Raw genomic sequence first — 24,139 nt, forward strand, 5'->3', positions numbered from 1 at the left:
ATGACCTGCAGTGATCGCCAATGCATGATATCCATGCATTGGAGATGTCTTTTCAGTGTTTATATATTTCAAAACTCTGCATATATTTAGTAGATGATGAGTGCCTAACACCACCGTATTTATTGACGTCAACAAAAATCTTGATTAAATTCACTTCGTTTGTTTATTCCAAAAGCATTCACTTTTTTTTCCTTCTTTTTTTCTTAAGCATTCCAAGAGCATATTTGATACATCCTGAAGTTTTGGATGTTGCCACGTCCTCTTTTCGTTGGTTACATCAATAATATAAAATCTAATTTGATCTTAATATCTACCATTTCTCAATTCATTATGCACTGGTCTTATAAGATACATGTTTATGAATTATCAATTACTGTTCCGAAAGAAGCAGTATATAAATAAATAATAGTGAACCATAATAAGAAAAATAATAAATACGTGTAGCTTATGAGTAATTCCGGAAGTGACGGAAACCATAGTTGCTGAGTTAGAGGGAGTTACCACTTAACAACCATATATACACACACATTATTATATACACTTTCATTCTTAGTACTGGTAAAATGGCTAAAACGTATGATTATTTATTTAAGCTACTGTTAATTGGAGATTCAGGAGTAGGAAAAACTTGCATTTTATTTAGGTTTTCAGAAGATAACTTCAGCTCCAGCTTCATTTCTACTATCGGTGAGAATGCATTATTTTCCATAGCCCTAATTTTAGTAGGTTATACAGCTGGATAAGTTGAAATCTGGGGATGGAATTTTTGAGAGTTCTTTATTCGTGGTGTAATAGTATGTTATGAGAGGTTGAAAAACATAGTGAATATCATAAGCAGTATCGGTGTAATTTTAAGGACGCAAGTGTGTATAACTTAGGTATGTGTCGTTATTTTGTGATATTTTACTCGTATCCTCACGAATGAGGAAGATTCGTTACAGATGACAGCATGTCATTATAGAAGCTGTTTATGTAACAGACGAGTTACCGTCTAGAATGTTATAAGCTTAAAATATTTGCTAGTTATGCCGGTGTACCTTTATGTACCATAATGAGAACATGCTAGTTAATATTACATTTAAGCTTGTTTTATCTGTTAATATTTTTGGTTTGTTTCGGTGTTAAATGTAGCATTTTTTTCCCTTTTGTAGTTAAAGGGCATGTGCACAGCAATTAAATAAACTTTAAAAAAATACTAATTGTTGAAAAAAAAACTTTCAGAAAAGTGACGTCATTTAAAAAATTTTAGTTTAAGCCATCAAAATTCTTACGGCATTCAACAAGCTGTCAACTATTCATATCAGCTCATCTTAAAATGGATTGTATCAGATCGTCGTCTTGCAATGAGTAACTTTTGTGTAGTGTTAATTTAAATACTTTATTTAGTTTTTGGATTTATCAAGCAATATATCATAATATTAAACTGATTTTATAATTAATGTCTTAACAAATGAATAGTAATAAAAATACATTATACATCACCTCTCTCTCTATTTTTTTTCTGTAATAACCACTCTTTTGTTTTTAAATTATTATTATTAATGTATACTGTTTGTTTTGTTTCATTCTGTATAAATAATCTGATACATGGCTTTAATGGGAAGTCATTGCTTAGCAATTTACTTCATTTCTGTAATAAAGTAACACAAGATTTCTGTTACATTGTTGGATTTTTCAAAAGCATTTGACAGAATACCACATGTGAATCTGTTAAGTAAGCTGAGAATGTTAAGAGTGGTTGTCAGACAGGCATCAGAGAGTAGTGTATGGTGCAGCATAGTCAAAGGCAAAAAAGTGACCAGTGGTATTCCATAGGGCTTTGTTCTTCACCTATTGTTGCTTAATCTATATATTAATGATACCGAAGACACTCTACAGAGTGATATTCAGGTGTTTGAAGTTGGGAAAAGCTATAGTACGTAAAGACGATATAGTGATCCTGCAGGATGATTTTAATCTGCTGTCATTGGGGGCCAAAGGATAGTGGTTTTCTTTTAATGTAGCATAATGTAAAGTTACTCACTTTGGATTGAAAAAATTTGTCTGTTTATTCTATCGATGGGGTATCATTGCCGGAAATTGATGAGGCCTGGGATCTGGAAGTTATGGTTGATAGGGAACTGCAGTTCAGAAGTTATATTGCAAAAATTTGCAAAATAGTTCAGAAGATCACATGGATGCTCAAAAATATACTGACTAATAGGGACAGCAAAGTCATTACTCCTTTTTTTAAGATGTGATACATCCACATCTGGATTGTTGTGCTAAATTTGGTCACCTGGGTTTCTTAGAGATGTGAAGGATTTAGTGGAGAGTAAATAAGATGGTTGTGGGCCTCTGGAATGTTCTCTACGAGGATCGATTGAAGATTTGTGGATTAATTACAGAAATGGGCAGATAGAAGGAAGGGGGGGGGCATGATAGAAACATTCAGGCTGCTAAAGGGTTTTATAAAATGGAGGTAGGGGAACCTTTTCAGTATATGGCAAATGGTGACAGAACAAGGGGTCATCATTGGAAGTTGAGTAAAGTCTCGGCAAGAATGTGGGATCTAGGTTTTTTTTTTTTCTGCAAGGATGGTGAATGAGTGGAATGGATCGTCTGAGGTAGTTGTTAGTTTTTTGGCAGTGAATCAATTTAAGGAAAGGTATGATAGGTTCTGTGTTAATAATGGTTATTTTCTTACTCCCATGGTGAAATTGGTTACATTGCAGGAGGTATGATAGATATATTGTGAATGATGTTTCTGGACTTTCCATGATGAATCATCAGACTCCATGGAGATACCTGTTAACAATAATTACAATATGGTGCTAGATTGAGCCTACACACAGCTGTTCTTATAGACTGTCTTTCTTGTTTAGGATTAGTGTGTGTGTGTGTGTGTGTATATTAAAAAAGTCCTTTTTGTGGAGTGGGACAATCTTAGAAAATGAAGTGTTCTTGCTTTAAACCTTTCAGAAATCATAAAGAAATCCATTAAAATGAAACTTTGTAGAAACTAGAAACCTCTCATGTAATAAATGAACCTTATTCAGTCATCTGCCTATAGGCAAATGTCTTGGACAGTGAGGAGAAACAAAGGTAGTTGTGTTTAAAAGTATTTGATTTCTTTTAACACAAAAACCTCTTCAGTAAGCTTTAAATTTTTTGGTTGTCCTCCCTATTTTGTACTCCAGTTAGATTGCCAGTTTCCTCTGGATGCATGTTACCCGTGATGAGCTGTGCTTTATTTTTCAATTTCAACCATTGCTACTATACTGTTGGACTCTGCTTTTTCATCTGTTCCTTGTTCTGTACACCAACCACCAAGTTAGCTATAAATTCATTCTATAGTTTCGGTAATGACAATATATTGCAGTCCTTTCTTATCTGACAAACATTTACCACACAAAATAACAGCTTCTAGAATATTAATCACAATAACTGTACTGTTCTTCAGATCATTGTATTGTTAACATCTGAGATGTTTTATCACTGCCAGCAAAAAGGTGATTCAAATTATCTGGTCAAGATGATATTTTTCACCTTGAGATAACTTTTCTTTTTTGAAAGATAGTAGCATAAATATATTAATGGGGCATGAGAAGTGGTCAAGGAGCATTTGCAGGAGGTTATGGCAGACTGTATACCTAGAGTCCAAATAGTAAATCAAGTAGGGGTTAAATGGATGAATAACACCATTAAACTTGAGTTGCAAAAAAAAGAAACAACTGTGGAAGGAATTTAAGGAGAAAGGTGACTTGCAGGCACATGAACGATATAAAGCGCAGGCCAGAAGGGTAACGAGTATGGTGAGAAAGGCAAAAACAGATTATGAAAGGAAATTAGCCATGCAAGCTAAAGAGAATCCCAAACAGTTCTTTCAATATGCTGCTAGTAAAAGAAAAACTATACATGGCAGAGTAATTTTAAGGAATCCCGATGGTAGGGAGGTCACTGAATCAGTCGATATACTGAGTGAGCACTTTGCAAGAGTATATCATCCAGGGTGGTGATGTTGAAAGAATGAAGGAACCATTAATTTATATGAGAATTGTGGTGAATGAAGTGGAGGTGAATAGTCTATTACAGAACCATAATGTGAATACATCTGTGGGATTGGATGGTATAACAGCATGGGTCTTACGTGAAGCGGCTATAGAATTGTCAGTGCCCTTGACCTTATTGTTTAATCTGAGTCTCAAGTCTGGTTTAGTCCTGAAAGTATGGAAAGAGGGGGAAAATAGTTCCACTGCATAAAGGAGGATCCAAGACTACTGTTGCAATCAGCATATCAGGAGTCATTGTCAAGGTCTTGGAGAAAGTAGTGAAGGGAAAAATACAGAAATGGATTGATGAAAATGAGATACTGTATGGGGACAGCATGGTTTTGTGAAGGGTAGATTTTATAACACAATGACGGCTGAACTGGATAAGAGTAATGGCTTTACAGGGATGCTGCTGGACCTGGCTAAGGCCTTTGACAGGATACCACATGGACATGTAATCCATAAACTGCAACATATGGGAATGTATATAGGATTGGTGAGATGGATAGGAGGGTGGTTGATGGAGAGATACCAGAGAGTAGTTTATTCAGGAGTAGAGTCCAAAAGACGGCCTGTGACTAGTGGTGTGCCACAGGGTTCTGTTCTTGGACCACTCCTGTTTTATTTGTTTATTAACGATATAGGGAAGAATCTAAGAGCAACAGTTCATTTGTTCGCTGATGATGCTAAGTTGGGTAGGGCAATAGTGAATGCAGAAGATGTCAAAATTTTGCAGGATGATTTGGATAGATTGGAGGTATGGGCTAAGGAGAATGGATGTCAATTTAATGTGGCAAAATGTAAGGTTATGCATTTTGAGGTGAAAAGATTAGCAGCAATATATCACATTGGTGGAACTGTACTCCAGGAGATTGATGAGGCCAGGGACTTGGGAGTGTTGGTGGATAGGGAGTTGAAGTTTAGGGGCATATCGCAAAAGTGGCTAAATGAGCTCATCTAATCACTTGGATGCTGAAGAATACTTTGACGAGCTGAGATGAGCAAGTTATTGTTCCTCTGTATCGAGCCTTGATAAGACTCCATCTTGATTACTGTGCCCAGATATGGTCACCTAGGTTTCTTCTTGATGGGGAGGAGGTTGAGAGGATCCAGCGGCAAGTGATCAAGATGATAGCAGGTCTATGGAATGAACCTTATGAAAACAGGTTGAAGATTTGTGTGTTGCAGAAATTGGTTGATAGGTGGAAAAGGGGAGATATGATTGAGACATTCAAATTGCTGAAAGGTGTCTATAGGATTAATTCAGAAGATATTTTTGAGTACAGGACTGGTGGTGGGTGGACTAGGGACATCCATAGACGCTGGACAAGAGTGTGGTTAGTAAAGGTATTAGAGCTGGGTTTTTTACTTTTAGAGTGGTGAATGAGTGGACTAAGCTGCCAGCCTGTTGTGGATGCTATGACAGTGAACGAGTTCAAGGCAAAGTATAATAGATACTGTGTGAATGTTGAATAGTTGTGATGGACATGATGTTTAGGGCCTCCCTTGATGAGTCTAAGGACTCCTTGGAGTCACCCGTAATAATAATATCATATGCATTTTCTTGATATCTGACAAACGGCTTTCTTTTTAACTCTAGGTGTTGTTATTTTTTTTCTTCTGAATAACTCGTATGTGCAGTCCCTCTAAGTGCCTCTCCAAAGTTTTTGATGTAGTTGCAAAATTACAGTTATGTTTATTAATGAAATCTCTTCTACAGTTTCACTTGCATCTTACACATTGTTTCTGCCACCCACATTTTCTGCAGATATTTTTTTTTTGGACATGTGCTATCAACGATTTCTCACACGTTCTTATAATTATCATTATTACATATCACCTCCTAGGACTGATTATGGGAGGGCACACTACTCCACTAAACTCACTGTCTCCTTACTTAATCCTCCTACTACATGCCACTATCAACACATAGCACCATCCATCACCCACTACCACTAGTATATGTATTGTCTGTAAATTGTGTGTAAGATGAAAAACCCAAGTTTCTGGGAGAAAAACCCTGCTGAATAAGATACAATTTTCTAAATACGATAAAATACCAGTCGATGCTCTCTACCTGTGATCTTTGCTTAACCATATACCTGCTTTAAGTAATTCAAGCCATAATCTCATACAAGTTTCCTTTTCCTCACCTGCATCTTTTACTCAGTCATTTAATCTCTTGTCTGTTAACATTACAACACTGTCACATGTAGGACCTCAGATTTCTACTTTCCTTTTCAATCAGATAATTTCTTTCATCTTCCTGATCCAAACAGTTGCTTTAATTGATTTCCTGATTTACGCTCATGCATAGACCCACACTTCACCATGCAGGCATTAGAAACTGAAATCCTATGGAATAGGTTGGCTAATCCTTATTCCAGGACTGTCTTATGTTTGTATATGTGTGTTCATTGGGCTGGTTTGCCTGTTCTCAGGGACAAAAAAAATCCACGTTTTCCAGGTGGAAAAAAAAAAAAAACCCTCCACCTCCATATGAGACCAGCTAACTCTTTAGTTCAAAGAGGCCATATAAAGGTTCCTCACATCATGGGAATTTGAAACTAGGTCTTTCTGACCAAAGGACTTCATCTATACCAAGTGAGCTACTGAGGTACAGAAATAATTCTTGCTGAATGAATCTTCATTCCAAAATTTTAATACCAATTATGTAATTCTTGATTTTGAACTGCCTTGCCTGGAGTCAGGCAAGGCAGTTCAAAAAAAAAAAAAAAAAAAAAAAATTGCTTGAGATAACTTTCATTTTTAAAATTGACTTATTGTGAAGCATGCAATGAATCTAACTTTAGAAGTGTCCAATGCAGAAATTGACCTTTTATATAAAAAATGCATCTGACCCAATGCAAAACTATTCAGTGCAACTTGCATTCATCTCTCTCACATGATATCGTAGCATCACTTCCAGGCAAAACTGATAATTTGCAGCTATTTTTCTCTGAAAGTTTTTTCTTTCCACTTGGTTAGACTATAAATTTAGTTTAATCCTTTATCCAAGTGTAAGCAAGCAAAGGTGTACCAATCTCTCATCACCCCTTGTCTCAGTATCTCCTGTAATGCAAAGCACATACTTCAGGTGCAAATTTTGTTTGCTTACACTTGGATAAAGGATTAAACTAAATTTATTATAGTCTAACCAAGTGGAAAGAAAAAAACTTCCAACCTCTTTCTCTAAATCTAGAGTAATTTAATAATAAGGTGTGACACCTTTTTGCAACTCGTATAGGTAAATGACTTCTCCATTGCTTCTGCCTTAGTCTCGCCACCTGGGTCTGGCTCCCACTGATGAGACCTCAATAAAGTTCAAAACTGGTCTGGGTAGTGTCCCTTCCCTTAATGCATAGTATTATACATATCCGCAAGGAGATGTGCTCTGCATTATGGGAGATACTGAGACAAGGAGTGATGAGAGCTTGGTCCACCTTTTTTACTAGTTGCCTCAGTCCTCAAGTTACTTCAGGTGCAAAATTTGTTTGCTTACACTTGGATAAAGGATTAAATTAAATTTATTATATTTTTCTCTGAATTCTGCATAAACTACTGCATCCCCTTCTGTGGCTGTTTGCTAGAATGAAATCAGTCTTGTATAACCTGTGTGTGTGTGTAGTGTGTGTGTGTATAGTCCTGATGTTTTATAATTGCACTCAAAAGTATTACTTCAAAATCAGGGTCCATTTTATATTCTCTATGCTTTTTCTTGAGAGGTTTTTACTTGATAGAATGGAAGTAGACCTATATCAACACATTCTAAAAAGATTTCTACCATCGAACTCTTTACCTATTGCACTCATCATTCCTTTACAAAGTAATGGAAGTCATTAACAATCATCCAGTCATCTTTCTTTATCACCTAGAGAACTTCCACTAGCCTGCATGCCTCACTGCAGACATATGTTCTCTGAAAGGTGTGGAGAAACTAGTGCCATTGCTTTTGATATTTCAACTACCTGTTATCCTGTGGTCTGCCTTTTGGATGGCTAGTTTCCTCTGATCATTCACTTCAATAGGATAGATGGCTTTTTCTCTTTAGTTAACAAGGCAGGAGCTTCTAAATCTTTCACTTTTGCCAGTCCTCTTTTCCATGTAGATATCAGATTCCATCCATAGTTTGTTGATGAAAGTACACTCCATTCTTGCTGCTCATTTAATTTTCTTCTTCGTCTATGATCTCTTATGCTTTTAAGCATCGAGATTTTGCTAAAGAGATTTCCATGCCTTCCTGTCCAAAGTTTGTTGTTTTGCTTCTTTCCAATTAATTCCCTTCTTTTCCAATTTTTCTTTAATTTCCTTTTGCCAACCTTTCCTGGGTCTGCCTATGTTTCTTTTTCCTATTTTCTGGCTTTCGTATACAGTTTTTGCTATTCTTCCTTCTTCCATTCGATTGAGATGTCCAAACCATCTCATTTGGGCTTGTGTCATGAATTGATTCAGAGGCGCAACTTGAAGGCTGTCTCTTATGGTTTGATTTCTTATTCGGTCTAGTCTTGTTTTTTGTGCCACTTTCCTGAGATATTTCATTTTAATTGTTTGTAGTTTATTTGTGTTTCCTGTTGTTAAACACCAAGACTCACAACTGTATGTTAACGTTGGTAGAAACACTGAATGGTACACTGCCATTTTGGTATTTTGGGTGACTTCTTTCTTATCTAGGAGTGGGCCTTTCATTGCATAGAATAGCTTTGTTCCCCCTCTTATCCTGTTGTTAATTTCTGTGTCTAGTCTACCATCTTCTTGTATATATGATCCCAAGTATTTAAAGGAGTGGACTTGTTCCAGTTGGTGATTCTCTATTTTTATTGTGTGTTTTTGTTGATTTCTAGATATGATCATTGTTTTAGTTTTATTTATATTTATGGTCATATGCCTTTTCTTTGTTTCTTCATGCCAAATGTTGATATTGTACTGCAGATCTTCAGCTGTATTTGCTAGAATCACTACATCATCTGCAAAAGCCATATGTGAAATCCTAGTTTCTTTCAGTTTCCTGTATCCTAAGTGGAACTTTTTTGTTTTTGTTTGGCATGCTTTTAAAATTTCATCCATTACTACGATGAAGAGAAGAGGGCTGAGGATACAGCCTTGCCTCATCAAATGTAATAATAGATCAAATTCTTTTGATCTATTATTACAGGTTCTTACATAATTTCTATTACTTTTGTAGAGGCTTTGTATGGCTGCTATTAAGTTATCTTGTATCTTGTTTTTCTTTAATGTTTGCCATATTAAGTGTCTGGGAACTTGGTCAAAGGCCTTTTCAAAATCTATAAAACATGAATGTAGTTCTTTTCCATGTTCCAATGTTTTCTCTGATATTTGTCTAAGACTGAAGATAAGATCCTATATACTTCTATTTTTTCGAAAGCCATATTGCATTTCATCCAGCGTGTCCTCTATTTGATTCCTAAGCCTCGCTTCTAAAATGCGGGTATATAATTTTCCTGGAACGCTTAAAAGCGAAATTCCTCTATGGTTTTCACATTTGCGGTTGTCTCCTTTCTTAAATATGGGGATTATTATAGCTACTTCCCAGTCTTTGGGAATAATTTTCTTTTTCCATACAACATTGAATAGGTGTAAAAGAAATTTTATGGCTTTCGTTCCTAAATTTTTTACCATTTCTGGTGTTATTTGGTCATGGCCTGCTGATTTGCCCAGTTTTATTTTATTTATTGCTGCTAACAGTTCATTTGCATGAATTTCTTCACTCTGATCTTCTATTTTGCTTGTGTGTCTTGCTCTTAGGGTTCTATTTTTTCCATGTCCTGCATCTTCCAATAATTCTCTCTACGAGGAGCCCTCTCTTGGAGGGCGCTAGTGGGTCAGGCGCTACGAACGTGCTTTGAAGAGCTCCTGATTCAGATAAGTTTTACTAGGAATAATTAAGTATATATGCGTAATTGTTTAAGTAAGAGCGGCTGTAAACGTTGTACGCTACCGATAGTATTAGTGTGGGTTTTTTTTTCTTGCTTAAACTAAATACGAAAACGTTAATATTAGACCTAGTAACCTGCAGAGAAAAAAAAATGGCGGCTGCATTGTCATTCCATGATTTTAATTTGGATTTCAGTAGGTTCGTTAAGTGTGAGGTCTGTTATATGTATTCCTTCGATTACATAAATGATTTGTGGATGTTTAGTGCGGATGGAAGAAGGGTGTGTGCGAAATGTGACCTGAACGAGGAATTGATGAATGCGAATATGAAGTTGATGACAGAAAGTGCTAGTACCGATTGTGTCGTGAGTGCACGTTTGAAAGAGAATGGCGAGAAAGACAGGCGAAAAAATGTTAAAAAATCAGGAAAAAAGAAAAAGAGCGATTTGACAACCGTAACGGATGTTAAAAGGGACGAAAGTGAGGCGGAAAGAAACGAAATTGAGAGAACGAATGAAAGTAGAAATGGCGTGGTGCAGAAACCGCAAGCAAAAAAAATCGAAAGAATGAATGATAGCGAAAAAAGAATGACTGATGGCGAAAGTTGGACGCATGTTGGAACGAAAGTACTAAACCAAAGAAAGATGAATGACAGTAAAAGTGAAAAGAATGATAGCGAAAGTTGGACGCATGTTAGTCCGAAAGTACGGAAACAAAGAAAGATATGTGAGAGTGAAAGTGAGAAGAATGACAGTGAAAGTTGGACGTATGTTGGACCGAAAGTACGGAAACAAAGAAGGATGAATGAGAGGGAAAGTGAGAAGAGAGGGTCGAGAGTTAGAAAGTTAGAAAGATTTAATGATAGAGTGAATGTGTCGCGAGGTTCAGAAGGTGAATTGGATTGGATGAAGCAAGAAATGAAATGGATGCGGAATGAAATTAAGAGAATGCAGGTCAAAACTATTAAAATAAATCATGATGGCATGAAAGAGTTAACAAAAGATGAGCGAGTGGCGTTGTATGGCGACTCCATTATTAAAGGTGTGCTAGAGGATAAAATGCACAAGGTATGTTTTCCAGGCGGTAAAATGAGTAGAGTGATTGAGGCATTGAACATGAGGCGGGAACGAGCAAAAGAGTTAATTGTATTAATTGGAACAAATGATTTGAGAGAGAACAAAGAGCATGTCAAAATGAATGTCAGGAGACTGCTTGGAAAGATAAAGGAGAATAGTGTGACAGGAAGGGTGGTCAGTGTGTTGCCTAGGTATGATTGTGGTGAAATGAGGCGGAGAGCAAGGATTATGAATGATATTCTGGCTGAAATGTGTGAGGAGATGGGAGTACAGTTTGTTAATGTGTGGAATGAGTTTGAGGGACGAAGTGAGCTGTATGGGAGCGATGGACTGCATTTGAGTGGTTATGGTGTGAGTCGCTTGGAGAGACTGCTGCTGGAAGGTAGAGAAGTGAATAGAGAGAATGAATCAGATCAAGAGGGGAGTGATGTGGAAGAGCAGGAGAGTAAGACAGGAGAGATTGAAGGAGTGGAAATGAATGTGGAAGTGAGTGGTATGAGTATAGATAATGAGAGAATGGGTGTGCAAGAGGAGCAGGGAAACGGGGAGGCTCAGGGTGGACAGGGATACACAGCGTGAGAAAGGTGGATGCTCCAAGAGGAGGTGAGAGAATGTGTAGGCAGGAAAGTAATGGGATGATCAGGGATCAAAAGGAAACAGATGGAATTGCAAAGGGTTCTAAAATGAAGAAGCAGAAAGGGAAATGGCCCCAGTCCAGCATGGAGAGATCACATCGAGTGAGTGGTATCAGTGGAACTAGCTGTAGATCCAGAAATGAGTTGTTGTGTTTGTATACCAATGCTAGAAGTATAAGAAACAAGGCGGATGAAATGGTTGCACTAATTGCGTCTGTGCACCCAGAGATTGTCGGAATAAGTGAGACATGGTTAGATGAGGATGACATCCTGACAGGAATAGAGATGGAAAGGTATGATGTGTTTCGTGAGGATAGAAGGGGTAAAAAGGGAGGGGGAGTGCTATTGATGATAGAGAAAGAGTTATGTCCATACAAGGTAGAGATGCAAGGGGGAAATGGGGCCAGTGGTTTTGAGGCAGTATGGTGTGAGATAGAGGTGAATAGAATCAAATACTTGGTGGGATGTTGTTATAGACCTGGTAATGTGGATGGTGGTGATAGTGAAATGTATAGTCAAATAAGCCAAGCAAATAAGAAAAGGGTGATCATTATGGGTGATTTTAATTATGGCAATATAGACTGGAATGAAGAGATAGCAACTGGAAGTAAAGAAAATGAGTTTCTTGAGTTTTTGAGGGATAACTACCTCAGACAGTATGTAACAGAGGGCACAAGAGGATTAAGGGTCTTGGATTTGGTCATCTCATCGGAGGATGTAATTATCAACGAGGTATCAAATCATCCACCAATTGGTGAAAGTGACCATGAGGTGATTACTTGGGTGGTTGCCAGCAGTGCAAGGACCCCTGTGAAAAAAGGGTATATGTGGAACTACAAGGGGGGTGATTATGAAGAGCTCAGGAGACAGCTTGCAGGTGTAGCATGGAATGAGGAGTTAGCTGGAAAAGAGATCAATGCAGCTTGGGGGATTTTCAAAAAATATTTAGTGGATGCAATGTCTAAATGTATACCACGGGTGAGAAGGTTAAATAAGTTAGGTGTGAGATGGATGAATAAAGAGATTAAGCATGCAATACAGAGAAAAAGGGCATTGTGGAGGCAGCATAAGAGAAGTGGAAGTAACCAATTTCATGAGTTCTACAAAGACCAGGCAAGGAGAGTGACTTGGTTGGTGAGAGTAGCTAAAGAGAGGTATGAACAGCAGTTAGCTAATGAAGCTAAAAAAAATCCTAGGGAGTTCTTTCGATATGTAGCCAGCAAAAGAAAGAATGATTATGGAAGGATGACATTGATTGGAGGAAATGGTATAAAGACAGCTGTTGCAGAATGTGTGGTGGAGATACTTAATGAGCAGTTCATAAAGATCTTTCAATCTTGTGAATGTGACTTCATGGAGAGATTAAGAGCAGTTGATGATGGGGAGGAGAGACTGACTGTAAGTGAGCAAGAGGTGTTTGGGGAGTTGAGTAAACTAGATGTAAATAAGGCTGTGGGACTTGATAATATATCACCGCGTATTCTGAAGGAATGTGCCAGAGAGTTGACACCTGCCTTGACATATTTTTTTAATACGAGTCTTGCACTTGGTCAAGTCCCTAAAGAGTGGAAGGAGGGCAAGATTGTGCCACTTCATAAAGGAGGTGATCGAACTCAAGCATCAAACTATAGGCCTATCTGTGTGTCGGGTGTTGTGGTTAAGTTGTTGGAGAAGCTTGTGAGAGCTAGAATCCAGAGTTGGGTTGACAACAATGGTATAATCTTTGATGGACAGCATGGATTTGCTAAAGGGAGGTCGTGTTTTAGTAATCTACTTACTTATTACAATAAAGTGACTGCTTCCTTGGACAGAGGAGAAGGATACACAGTAATATACTTGGATTTCGCAAAAGCTTTTGATAGAGTGCCTCATGATAAGTTGACAGTCAAACTAGAGCAGATGGGGTTGGATATTAGATTAGTGCATTGGATTGGAGACTGGCTATCTGATAGGTATCAACAAGTTGTGTATGGGGGTGCAATATCCAGGAAAAGGAAAGTCACTAGTGGAGTGCCTCAGGGATCTGTTTTAGGGCCATTACTATTTAACTTGTATATTAATGATATTGGCGAAGATTTGGATGGAGATATTCAGTTGTTTGCAGATGATGCAAAGTTGGGAAGAACCATAAAGAGTAGTGAAGATGTTGTGGCCTTGCAAGAAGACTTGAATAAATTGAGTGATTGGGCAAGCAAATGGGGGTGTGAGTTCAATGTTGCAAAATGTAAGGTTTTAAAATTTGGAAAACAAAGATGGGATGCAGAATTTATGCTTGGTAAGAATATATTGTTGGAAGTAGAGGAAATAAGAGATCTGGGAGTGATAGTGGATAAGGATCTAAAATTTAGGGGTCACATCGCCAAAATTGTGAAGACAACACAAAGACTTCTGGGAATGATGAGGAGGACACTGACGTGTAGAAGTAGGGAGATTCTTGTTCCATTGTATAAGGCTTTGATTAGGCCACACATGGACTATTGTGCCCAGATTTGGTCACCTGGTTTTCAGAAGGATGAGGAGATGTTGGAAAGGGTCCAAAGGCAACTGACTAAGGTAGTTTCTGACCTCTGGAATGTCGAGTATGAGGAAAGATTGAAAAGATGTAATTTGCAGAGACTAGTGGAGAGAAGGAAGAGGGGAGATATGATAGAGACCTACAAGTTGGTAAGGGGTTGCTATAGGATCAATGGTGGAGAAGTTCTACAGCGAATAGTGGGAGATCAGGGGAGAACCAGAGGTCATCCCTGGAAACTGTATAAAGAGGGTGTGAGTAGGGGAGTGAGAGGCAGGTTTTTTTCGTGCAGAGTTGTGAATGATTGGAATGCCTTGCCTGAGAGTGTGGTGTCTGCAAGGAGTTTGAATGTGTTTAAGACCTGGTATGATGAGATGTGTGTGAGATAAAAGGACCTCCTAGATGAGTCTTTGACTCCATGAGGTCTTGTTTAATAATAATAATAATAATTCTTGAAAGTACTGTTTCCATCTTTCCATGATGTCTTCGGAATTTGTGAGTAACTTTCCATCCTTATTTTTGATAAACTTTATGGGGCATTCTTTCTCTGACCTCATTCTTCTTAAAACATTATAGAAGAGTTTTTGGTTTCCTTTAAAATTTTGTTCTAAAGTATGTCCGAAGTCTTCCCAGCATTTTCTTTTCTCTGCTTTCACTAAGGTTTTAACTTTATTTCTTTGGTTGTTGTATAGTTTTCTATCAACCTGCAGCTTTGATGTTATATATCTCTTCCATAATTGCTTTTTCTTTTTAATTTCTTCTTTTAGTTCTTCAGTCCACCAGGGTGTTTTATGTTTCTTCTGTTTATTATTTAATGATACACCACAAATTTCTTTGCTTGTTTCTAGAAGAAGTGTTTTGAACCTGTACCATAGGTTTTCTACATCTTGGTCTTCATATATCTCTTTTTCTACTTCTTTCATCTTCTCTTCTATTTTACTTTTATACTCAATGGCTGTTTCTTCTTTCTTTAGTTTGTAGTTCTTTATCTTAACATTTATTTCCTTGCTACTTTTTCTACATTTTTCAACTTTTATTTTATGGATTGTTTCCAATACTAATAAGTAGTGGTCACTGCCTATTTCAGGACCTCTGTATACTCTTGCATTTTTTGTATACTTCCAGTACGATCTGCTTATGATGGCGTAGTCGATTATAGATTTTTCGTTTCTATTGGGCTCTTCCCTGGTAAACTTATGGATTTCTTTATGCTTGAACATAGTATTCGCTATCACTAAATTATTTGTAAGGCAAAGATTTATTATTCTTTCTCCATTATTATTCCGGGTTATTTCTCCTTGTGATCCCAACACTTGTTTCGTTTCTTCATCTACTTGATTCCCTACCCGGCCATTAAGTCTCCTAGTAGTATGATATGCCCTTGAACTTCTTCATTTGTTTTTTTGTAAGAGTTCGAAGAATTCATCTTTAATTTCTTTATTGGCATTATCGTTTGGGCCATATGCAACAATTACAGTGAATACTTGGTTGTCTGATTTAAAATCTATAGTGATTGTCAACAACCTTTCGTTTATTAGTTTCCATTTAGTAATATATTCTTTGAGATCTGGTTTAATTATGCAAGCTACCCCTTGTTTTCCCCATTCTCTTGGGTTTACCCCTGAATAGAAAAGTATATACATCCATCTTTCATTTTCTGGCAACCTTGACCTTTCTTTTTTGTTTCTGTGACTGCTAGCAAATCCAATCTTGATTTTTTAAATTCATCAATTAATTCGTTTTCTTTTCCATGTAGACTTTTAATGTTCCATGTTCCATATCTCATGTACCTTTTTCCTCGCTTTGTCGTTAACCATTTAGGCAGTTCGGCTATCTCTTTGTTATTTCTTTTAATGAGTGAAATTTTAAGGTGTGCAGTTGATTATTATTATTATTATTATTATTATTACGGGCAACTCCAGGGAGTCATTAGACTCATCGAGGGAGGCCCCAAATCATTTTCATCACAACTATTCGACATTCATACAGTATCTATCATACCTCGCCTTAAACTCATTCACTGTCACAGCATCCACCACAGACTCGGGGAGCGCATTCCACTCATTCACTACTCTAAAAGTAAAGAACCCAGCTCTAACACCTTTACTAACCACACTTTTGCCCAGTTTCCATGGATGTCCCCTAGTCCTCCCACAACCAGCCCTGTTCTCAAAAATATCTTCTGAATTAATTTTATAGAAACCCTTCAGTAATTTGAATGTCTCAATCATATCTCCCCTCCTCCGCCTATCAACCAATTTTTGCAACCCACAAATCCTCAACCTGTTCTCATACGGTTCATTCCACAGACCTGCTATCATCTTGGTCACTCGCCTCTGGATCCTCTCCACCTCCTCCCCATCAAGAAGAAACCTAGGTGACCAAATCTGAGCACAGTAGTCGAGATGAGGTCTTATCAAGGCTCGATACAGAGGAACAATAACCTGCTTGTCTCTGCTTGTCAACGTATTCTTCAGCAACCAAGTGATTTGATGAGCTGATTTGGCCACTTTTGCAATGTGTCCCCTAAATTTCAATTCCTTATCCACCAACACTCCTAAATCTCGTGCCTCATCAATTTCCTGGAGCACGGTTCCACCAATGCAGTAAACTGCCTCCCATCTTTTCACCCCAAAATGCATAACCTTACATTTTGCCACATTAAATTGACATCCATTCTCCCTAGCCCAGACCTCCAATCTATCCAAATCATCCTGCAAAATTTTGACGTCATCTGCATTCACTATTGCCCTACCCAACTTCGCATCATCCGCAAACAAATGAACTGTTCCTCTCATATCCTGTCCTATATCATTTATGAACAAATTAAACAGCAGTGGTCCAAGAACAGATCCTTGTGGTACACCACTAGTCACAGGCCGTCTTGTGGACTCTACTCCTGAGTAAACCACTCTCTGATATCTCTCCGTCAACCACCCTCCTATCCATCTCACCAACCCTATGTCCATTCCCACATGCTGCAATTTACTGATTAGAATTCCATGTGGTATCCTGTCAAAGGCCTTAGCAAGGTCCAGCAGAATCACTGTAAACCCATTACCCTTATCCAGTTCAGCCGTCACTGTGTTATAATACGTGAGCAAGTTACTGAGGCATGACCTACCCTTCATTATCCTTCAGCACCCAAGTCTGGTGGCGGGGCTGCCACCTTCAAGGCCCCCAGACCGGCCTATGAGGGAAGTGCTATCCTGTTGGTCCGTGGGAGGTATTTTATTTCCCTCCTACCCTTCATAGTAACCTATGACGAGCATTCTCCGATCCGCCACCAGGGGACGATCCCCACACGGGGCTGCTCATTTAATAAAGACTTAAAATATTTCTAAATTTTAAGAATATAATTAATGAGTAGAGAATTCTTTCACCAATTTTTTTTTTATTTTTCATTTTTTTTTAAATTATCTTATTTTCCATAATACCCAAATCTGCAGATAAAGTATCATCCTCTTGGCCTAACAATTACTTTTTGCCTGCCATGCTGAAAATGGGATATGCAAACCAGACACTACTCTACCTTAGAAATGCCTTCACATCTTATATGGTGCACTAGAAACATAAAAATCCCCAAAAAAATAAATCATGGTTGCAATCCAGAAGAGGAAAATTCAGCCAGATTTTCTCCTTCCCAAACTGTCTCACAGGTGGCCAGTTTCTAACTCATATCTTTTCTACACATACTTCCATAGGCACAGTAATTGAGCTGGCATTCATCGGTTCTTAAAAAGTAGAGAAGCTTCCCTGATAGAACTTACTGTTCTTCTTTAGGGGATGGGGAGAGGAGAAGAATCATGTCTATTTTTCAGCATCTCATATGTAATGGAATTGATAAATAAAAATTAATGCCTTGACCAGCTGACATCCATCATAGTTTATTCACAAAGCGCTGTCTCCCTCTTTGTTGATCCTGTTTGATATTAATGTTTTTCTTTCTGATTTCAGTCTTTTCACAGTATTGGAAAAAGAAGGAAAGTACTTGGTAATATCTTAGTCTGAATGTCTTATCAGTATTTGTACTAAGCAATATTTCTAACACCTTCTGCCAATGATGGACATTACTAAGGCAGAAGGTGCTAGAAATGGGAATTGATACTGCCAGCAGCAGGAAGAGATATTCCCACTGTTGGCAGTATCCATCTGATCTTGTCTTCTCTTTTTACCTTCATTAGTGCAGCATTATTACACAGATCATGACATCTCTACTTCTTTAATAAAACTCATTAATTTTATTATTATTATAAACTGCTTTACTGTTATATTCTTATGTATCTTTGCCAAGCATAAGCAAAACATGTACAGTGCTGAGTAATAATTAGAATTTGGTGTATAAAATTATATTTGTGACATTACTTTTATACCAAGAATGAAAATTTTGTCACAAATTGCTTGAAGTATTAACTGTAGGGTGGCCCATAAGTCATGGAACATTCCATAGAAAAAGATGTTGAAAGTTTATTTTTCACTTGGTTAGAGTATAATAAATTTAGTTTAATCCTTTATCCAAGTGTGAGCAAACAAAGTTTGCGCCTGAAAGTATCTTCAGGACTGGGGTAAGGTGGTACAACACCAGGGCAACTCGTTGCAAAGGTGGAGCAAGCTACCAACATTCCTGTCTCAGTATCTCCTATAATGCAAAACACATCTCCTTGCGGATATGTCTAATGTTATGCATTAAGGGAAGGGCCACTACCCAGACTAGTTTCGACCTTTATTGAGGTCTCTTCAGTGGGAGCCAGGCCCAAGCTGAGATACCAGGCAGAAGCATTCGCAGGTCATCTCTACCTATAGGAGTGGCCCTTCCCTTAATGCATAACATTAGACATATCCGCAAGGAGATGTGTTTTGCATTATCGGAGATACTGAGACAGGAGTGTTGGTAGCTTGCTCCACCTTTGCAACGAGTTGACCTGGTGTTGTACCACCTTACCCCAGTCCTGAAGATACTTTCAGGCGCAAACTTTGTTTGCTCACACTTGGATAAAGGATTAAACTAAATTTATTATATTCCATAGAAAATGCTCATCTTTGTGAATGGAAGGCATTTATATGATATGGTTTTTTATAATTAATAATAATAAAAAAAATCTGGTGATTTTAAAAACTTATGCAGTTGCTTCACAAAGATGGGGCTCTTTCTATGGCATGTTCCATGATTTATGGACTACCCTGTATAATTGGAAGTGTTGCCCCATTATGATTTTTAACTGCCAGCACAGTCATTTCAGTTAACTGAAATCTCAGAATATAAGTTACAGTTCCTCTAACATATTATAGCAAATTAATGAACTGCATGCAGATCTATTTAATTTCCTTTCTTTTAATGCAGATCTCATTAAAGGTTGTAAAGCTATAGGGCATTAATGCTTATTGGCTGGCCAAAATGTTTAGTCTACTACTGTCACTTGATTTTAATGACCATCAAGGTACCATAAGATCTAAGTTCAAGATGCCAAGAAATTATATTCCTGGTTTAATCTTCTATCCAAGTGTAAGCAAACAGTGTTTGCTCGTGAAGTATCTTCATGACTAGGCTACTTGTATATAGAGGCTAATAACTTGACATCCATACTTTGGTGATGTACCACTAAATTCTCTCCAACTGGCCTCATACTAAGCTCTTCTTGAAGATCTGTTATTCCTGATGCATCATCCATCTCAGTAAGGATCTGCTTCTTTCCTCCCCCCCCCCTCCTTGGGCACTATCATCTGTTACTGTTTTTAACTACTCCCTGTCATTGCAGTGGAGCATTGTATCACCTGATTATTTTAGGTTACTTATCTTTCTTAAACATATCCTCATCCATGTTCCATGCATGGTGTCCTTAGTGTGGATGCTGAACAGACAAGGAGAAAGTAGGTGTCCTTGTCTGCCTGAATCCAGTTGTTTAATTTTTTTTTTGTTTGTTAAATCAATCCTATACATGAGAAGTAGAATAAGTGCCATGTGTAGTGTGCAGGCAAGAGATGGAAAGCAGAAATCTTTTGGCATTTTTCTTGAAGAGTTGAAGGTTGTTATCAGGGAAATACTTCATGAAGGAATGCTGTACTATGGAGTGATAGATCTATCCTTCCTGACTTTGTGTCAAGAGAAATAGGTTCAGTGTGTTTGCGGTCGGATTGAAAAGGAATGTTGGGCAGCTGCTGCTCTTGTGTTTTAACAGGCTTAACCTAGTGTAGAGAAACTATGGTTTCCAGTTTATTGAAGCAGTAACCATTTAAATTATTCTACAAAAAACCTGAAACTAAAAATTGCATCTATGATAGTGATTGAAGTGAGTTAGTGGGGGGGGGGACAAGGATCATCTGTCAGCCAAATTGTTCCTTCTGGGCAGCATTTAAGAATTTTTAGGACTGTTTTGTGTACCTTGCACAAAACGTGAACATACAAGAACCTTTGTGGATTTGTGATTTGTACAGAGTTGTTAGTTGGATGGGTGAAAGCAGCATCTTGAGTGGAAAAGAAGACCTGGTATTTTAGAGGCTGAGGAAGATACTGATGTGATGCATTTATTCTAGGAGAGGCTGGAGGTAATTGTCAGTCCAGGGAGTAAGATCTAATCTAGTCTGGTGATGTGTACATTATTGAGAGTAAGGATAGATGAATGGAGATCTCTTTTGCATGAGAAAAAAAGCAGAACTGCAATTTGGCAGCGCTAAAGGTGACTAAGTTATCCTCCACCATTGCCAGATGGTATGGAGACTAATATTTAAGACACTGGTTGCAGATGATTTTAAGCTTGGGATTGTCTGAGTACTGAATGCTTTGTTGAATGAGTAGGATGAATGAAGTACATCATCAGCAAAGTTGTGGATAGGATTATTGGTGATTGACTGTAGGTTATTTATGTATGGGAGAAAAAGGGTTGATGATGGGATGGAGCAGCTCTTGCAGCACTCCTGCATTTGGGGAGAATCTTGAAGAGAGGGTTCCATCTACCAGGATACACAGTGAATGATCAGAGAAAACTTGGCACTCAATTATAGAGGGTGGTAAATAGCATGCCTTGATACCAGAGCAACAGCACATATTTTTCCAAACCTTTCAAGATATCTATTCACTGATAAAATTTGAGATCATCTGGGAAGCCAGAGCAACAGAATCTATGCTAGTGGTCAGTGATTAACTGACCACTAGCATAGATTAACTGGTAGGCCTCTATGTGAAATTGATTGATGACTTTCTCCATTATTTTGGAGAAGATTGAGATGATTTATTGGTAATTGGACAACAGACTTTTATCTTTTTTTGGAATAGGTTGTATATGAGCTTGCTTCCATGCATTGGAATAAGTGCAAGCTGAGTATAAAAGACTGTAGAGACAATATAGGACAAGGGTTGTTCTGAAGCACAGTAGTTGAGTACTGTTGGAGAAATGCCATCGAGACGATACATTTTAGTGCCTGTTGTTATTTAGCATTCTTTTGAGTTTTAAAACCACAAGAGGCATATGATACACTATTTCTGGTATGGTAGGAGGCAATTTTTGGCTCTCTGAATTGGAGGAAAATGTGATACCAGAGGTCTATTTTGTCTTTAGATACTGTAAAAGTGGCCATCTGGGTGAGAAGGAGAAGTACAGGTGAGCAAAAGTTGTATCTAATTTCCATTGCAAGTTACCAGAAGGCACTCCTTTCCATTTGACAGTTGGTGAGTTTTTTGGCTATTGAGCTTATTAAGTCAGATTTCATTTTGCTGATGGCTGTTTTACATTTATTCCATGCTTTAGCATGGGCTTGGCTGTGTGAAGCAGAGTTTTATTTTTTTCAGCTGCTTTGGATACCACATTTGTTAAAATTATGGCATGGAAAGTGGATCAAATTTTTTGATGGAATTGGGAAAGACCATGCCTGTGAGAATAATTTCAGTGACTTGCTCAGGGCAGGTGTTTGAATCAGAAGAGTGGAAGGTGGTCTGATCATGGATGGGAAGAGTAACAATTCCAAAGGTCGTCCACAATTCTGTGTGGTACCCATGTAGTGCCAAAGAACTTGAGGTGGGGATTGGCTTAAGGAAGGGTATTCTGAGTGAGTAAACTTGCTCAAGATTGTGATCTGAGTTACTGAGAGAATGGATCTTTTCTTAACCAGTTCTTCTATATATACCACAGAGAAGAACTGGTTAAGAAAAGATCCAAGGCTATTATGAGAGTTATCGGGTATTTAAGTTGATGTGTGATTTGTGTTAGGTCATTGCTCAATGACCTATTATGGATCATCAATCTCCATACCAGAATAATACCTGAGAACCCCCTCCAATTTGCCAACACACTACCTCTTCCTAACGAGCTTCCCTTCCACTCATCCTGTGGATGTCATTTCTCCTCTTGGTAACTCCAATCACAACCTCATTCAAGTCTTTTGCCATAGAACAACCTTCACCCACCAGTTCTGTCTTGTATCCTTTGATATACTACGAGAGCACCAAATGGGATGACTTCTATTCTTCCTTTCCATGGTCCAAATACTATTTCTGACTCAAACACCTGCTCAGACTGAATAACAAAATCATTCTCACAAGAATTAAGGCCTTCATCCCTTATTCCACACCACATTCACAACCACCATCCAAGCCATGGTGCCAACACGGTAAAAGAAAAAATTCCTCGTACCATATAGTATAGGCAGAGCTGCTCACTCTGCCTATACTGCAGTTCACAACAGCTGTGAAGAATCATTGCCAAATCCAAATCAGACTTTGAAAAGGCCAAATGCTGGTCACTCATTCTTGTCCCCTTGCCAAAGCCATTGGGCACAACTTTTGCCTACCAGGTTTCCACCACTCACATTTGGGTGGTATAGAAACCTCACCTAAAGACTAGCCTGACTTACTGGCATCACTTTTCTCTTCCAATTCCTGCATCAATGACCTGGGAAAAGTTATCTCCACTCCAACAAGAACTTTCTCCCTGTCACCTATAGTCTTCCATTAGAAAGAAATCCAAACAATCCTTTAATAACCTGAACACAAGCAAGGCAACTGGTCCTGATTTTTGTTAAAAATTTGACCCAGAACTAGCATCTATCCTGTATTGTCTTCAATCTGTCCTATTCAACTGGAAACATAACAGGTCCACATCCAGCCCATCCCAAAGAAAGGTGGTAAAAGTCAACCAACAAACTACCAACCAATTGCTTTCATTTCTCTTCTCATCTCTCTAAAGTTATGAAGAAGCTCATTAACACCCAACTCTTGAACCACTTGGAGACCTACTGACTAATCAGTGACCAGTAGTACGGATTCCACCACTTGCGATCTACAGCTGATCTATCTTTTACCACCCATTCACCTCTGCACTTAAGCCATGAAAAATTTGGAGAAACTTTGTGGTTGTCCTTAATCTCAAAGGCATTTGATTGAGTTTGACAAAGGGGCCCTTAGCAAATTGCCATCCTATGGTTTTAAAAATTAAATTGCACGATAATCACAGTAATTAAATTTAATGAAATGAAAGTTCAGATATTTTGGACTGAAAATAACAGTACATCATCAGTGTGTAGAAAGAAGCAATCATAGGAACCAGATTACAAGTATACAGTAGTTGGTATGAAAGTCAGTATGAAATATCTGTACTTTCATTTTATTAAATTCCGACTGCTATATGTACTTTGTAATCCAGTTCCTTTGATTGGATTGCCAGCTTTCTCACTGGTTGCTCACTGTGTCATGGTGGACAGCTTCCTCTCCTGAGATTTCTCCACCATGCAGGAGCACCCAATGGTTTTGTTCTTTCACCTACTCTCTTCCTCTTGTATATAAATGACCTGCTGTCACACACTTCGAATTCTATCCATAGCTTTGTTGTCATCATCAAAGCTATGGACAGGATTGGAATTTATATGATTCAACTATTAGAATCCTCAAGGTACACAATGATCATTGGCTTGAACTGCGAATTGCTAGTTAGGAGAACCTTGCAAGGACAACCTTGTAGACTTGCCACCAAAACTCAGTCCTGTCTCTCACAAGAAACAGCTTGC

The 24,139-nt window shown here is 38.0% G+C and overlaps 1 protein-coding gene across 1 annotated transcript in view; it reads left to right on the plus strand.

The window, feature by feature from the left end:
- The first annotated feature begins 499 nt into the window (after positions 1-499).
- The window catches only part of Rab8 (RAS oncogene family member Rab8), a 98,566-nt gene continuing 74,926 nt past the window's right edge, over positions 500-24,139 (plus strand). The window contains exon 1 of the mRNA XM_090413209.1: positions 500-687. Within this exon, the coding sequence (XP_090269335.1) occupies positions 564-687 (124 nt within the window). The 5' untranslated portion in view covers positions 500-563. The remainder of the gene's footprint in view (positions 688-24,139) is intronic.

The sequence above is a fragment of the Typopeltis vanoorti genome, chromosome 23 (genome assembly GCF_054136105.1).
Source record: "Typopeltis vanoorti isolate ZY-2024b chromosome 23, IOZ_Tvanoo_1.0, whole genome shotgun sequence".
Lineage (NCBI taxonomy): Eukaryota > Metazoa > Arthropoda > Arachnida > Uropygi > Thelyphonidae > Typopeltis > Typopeltis vanoorti.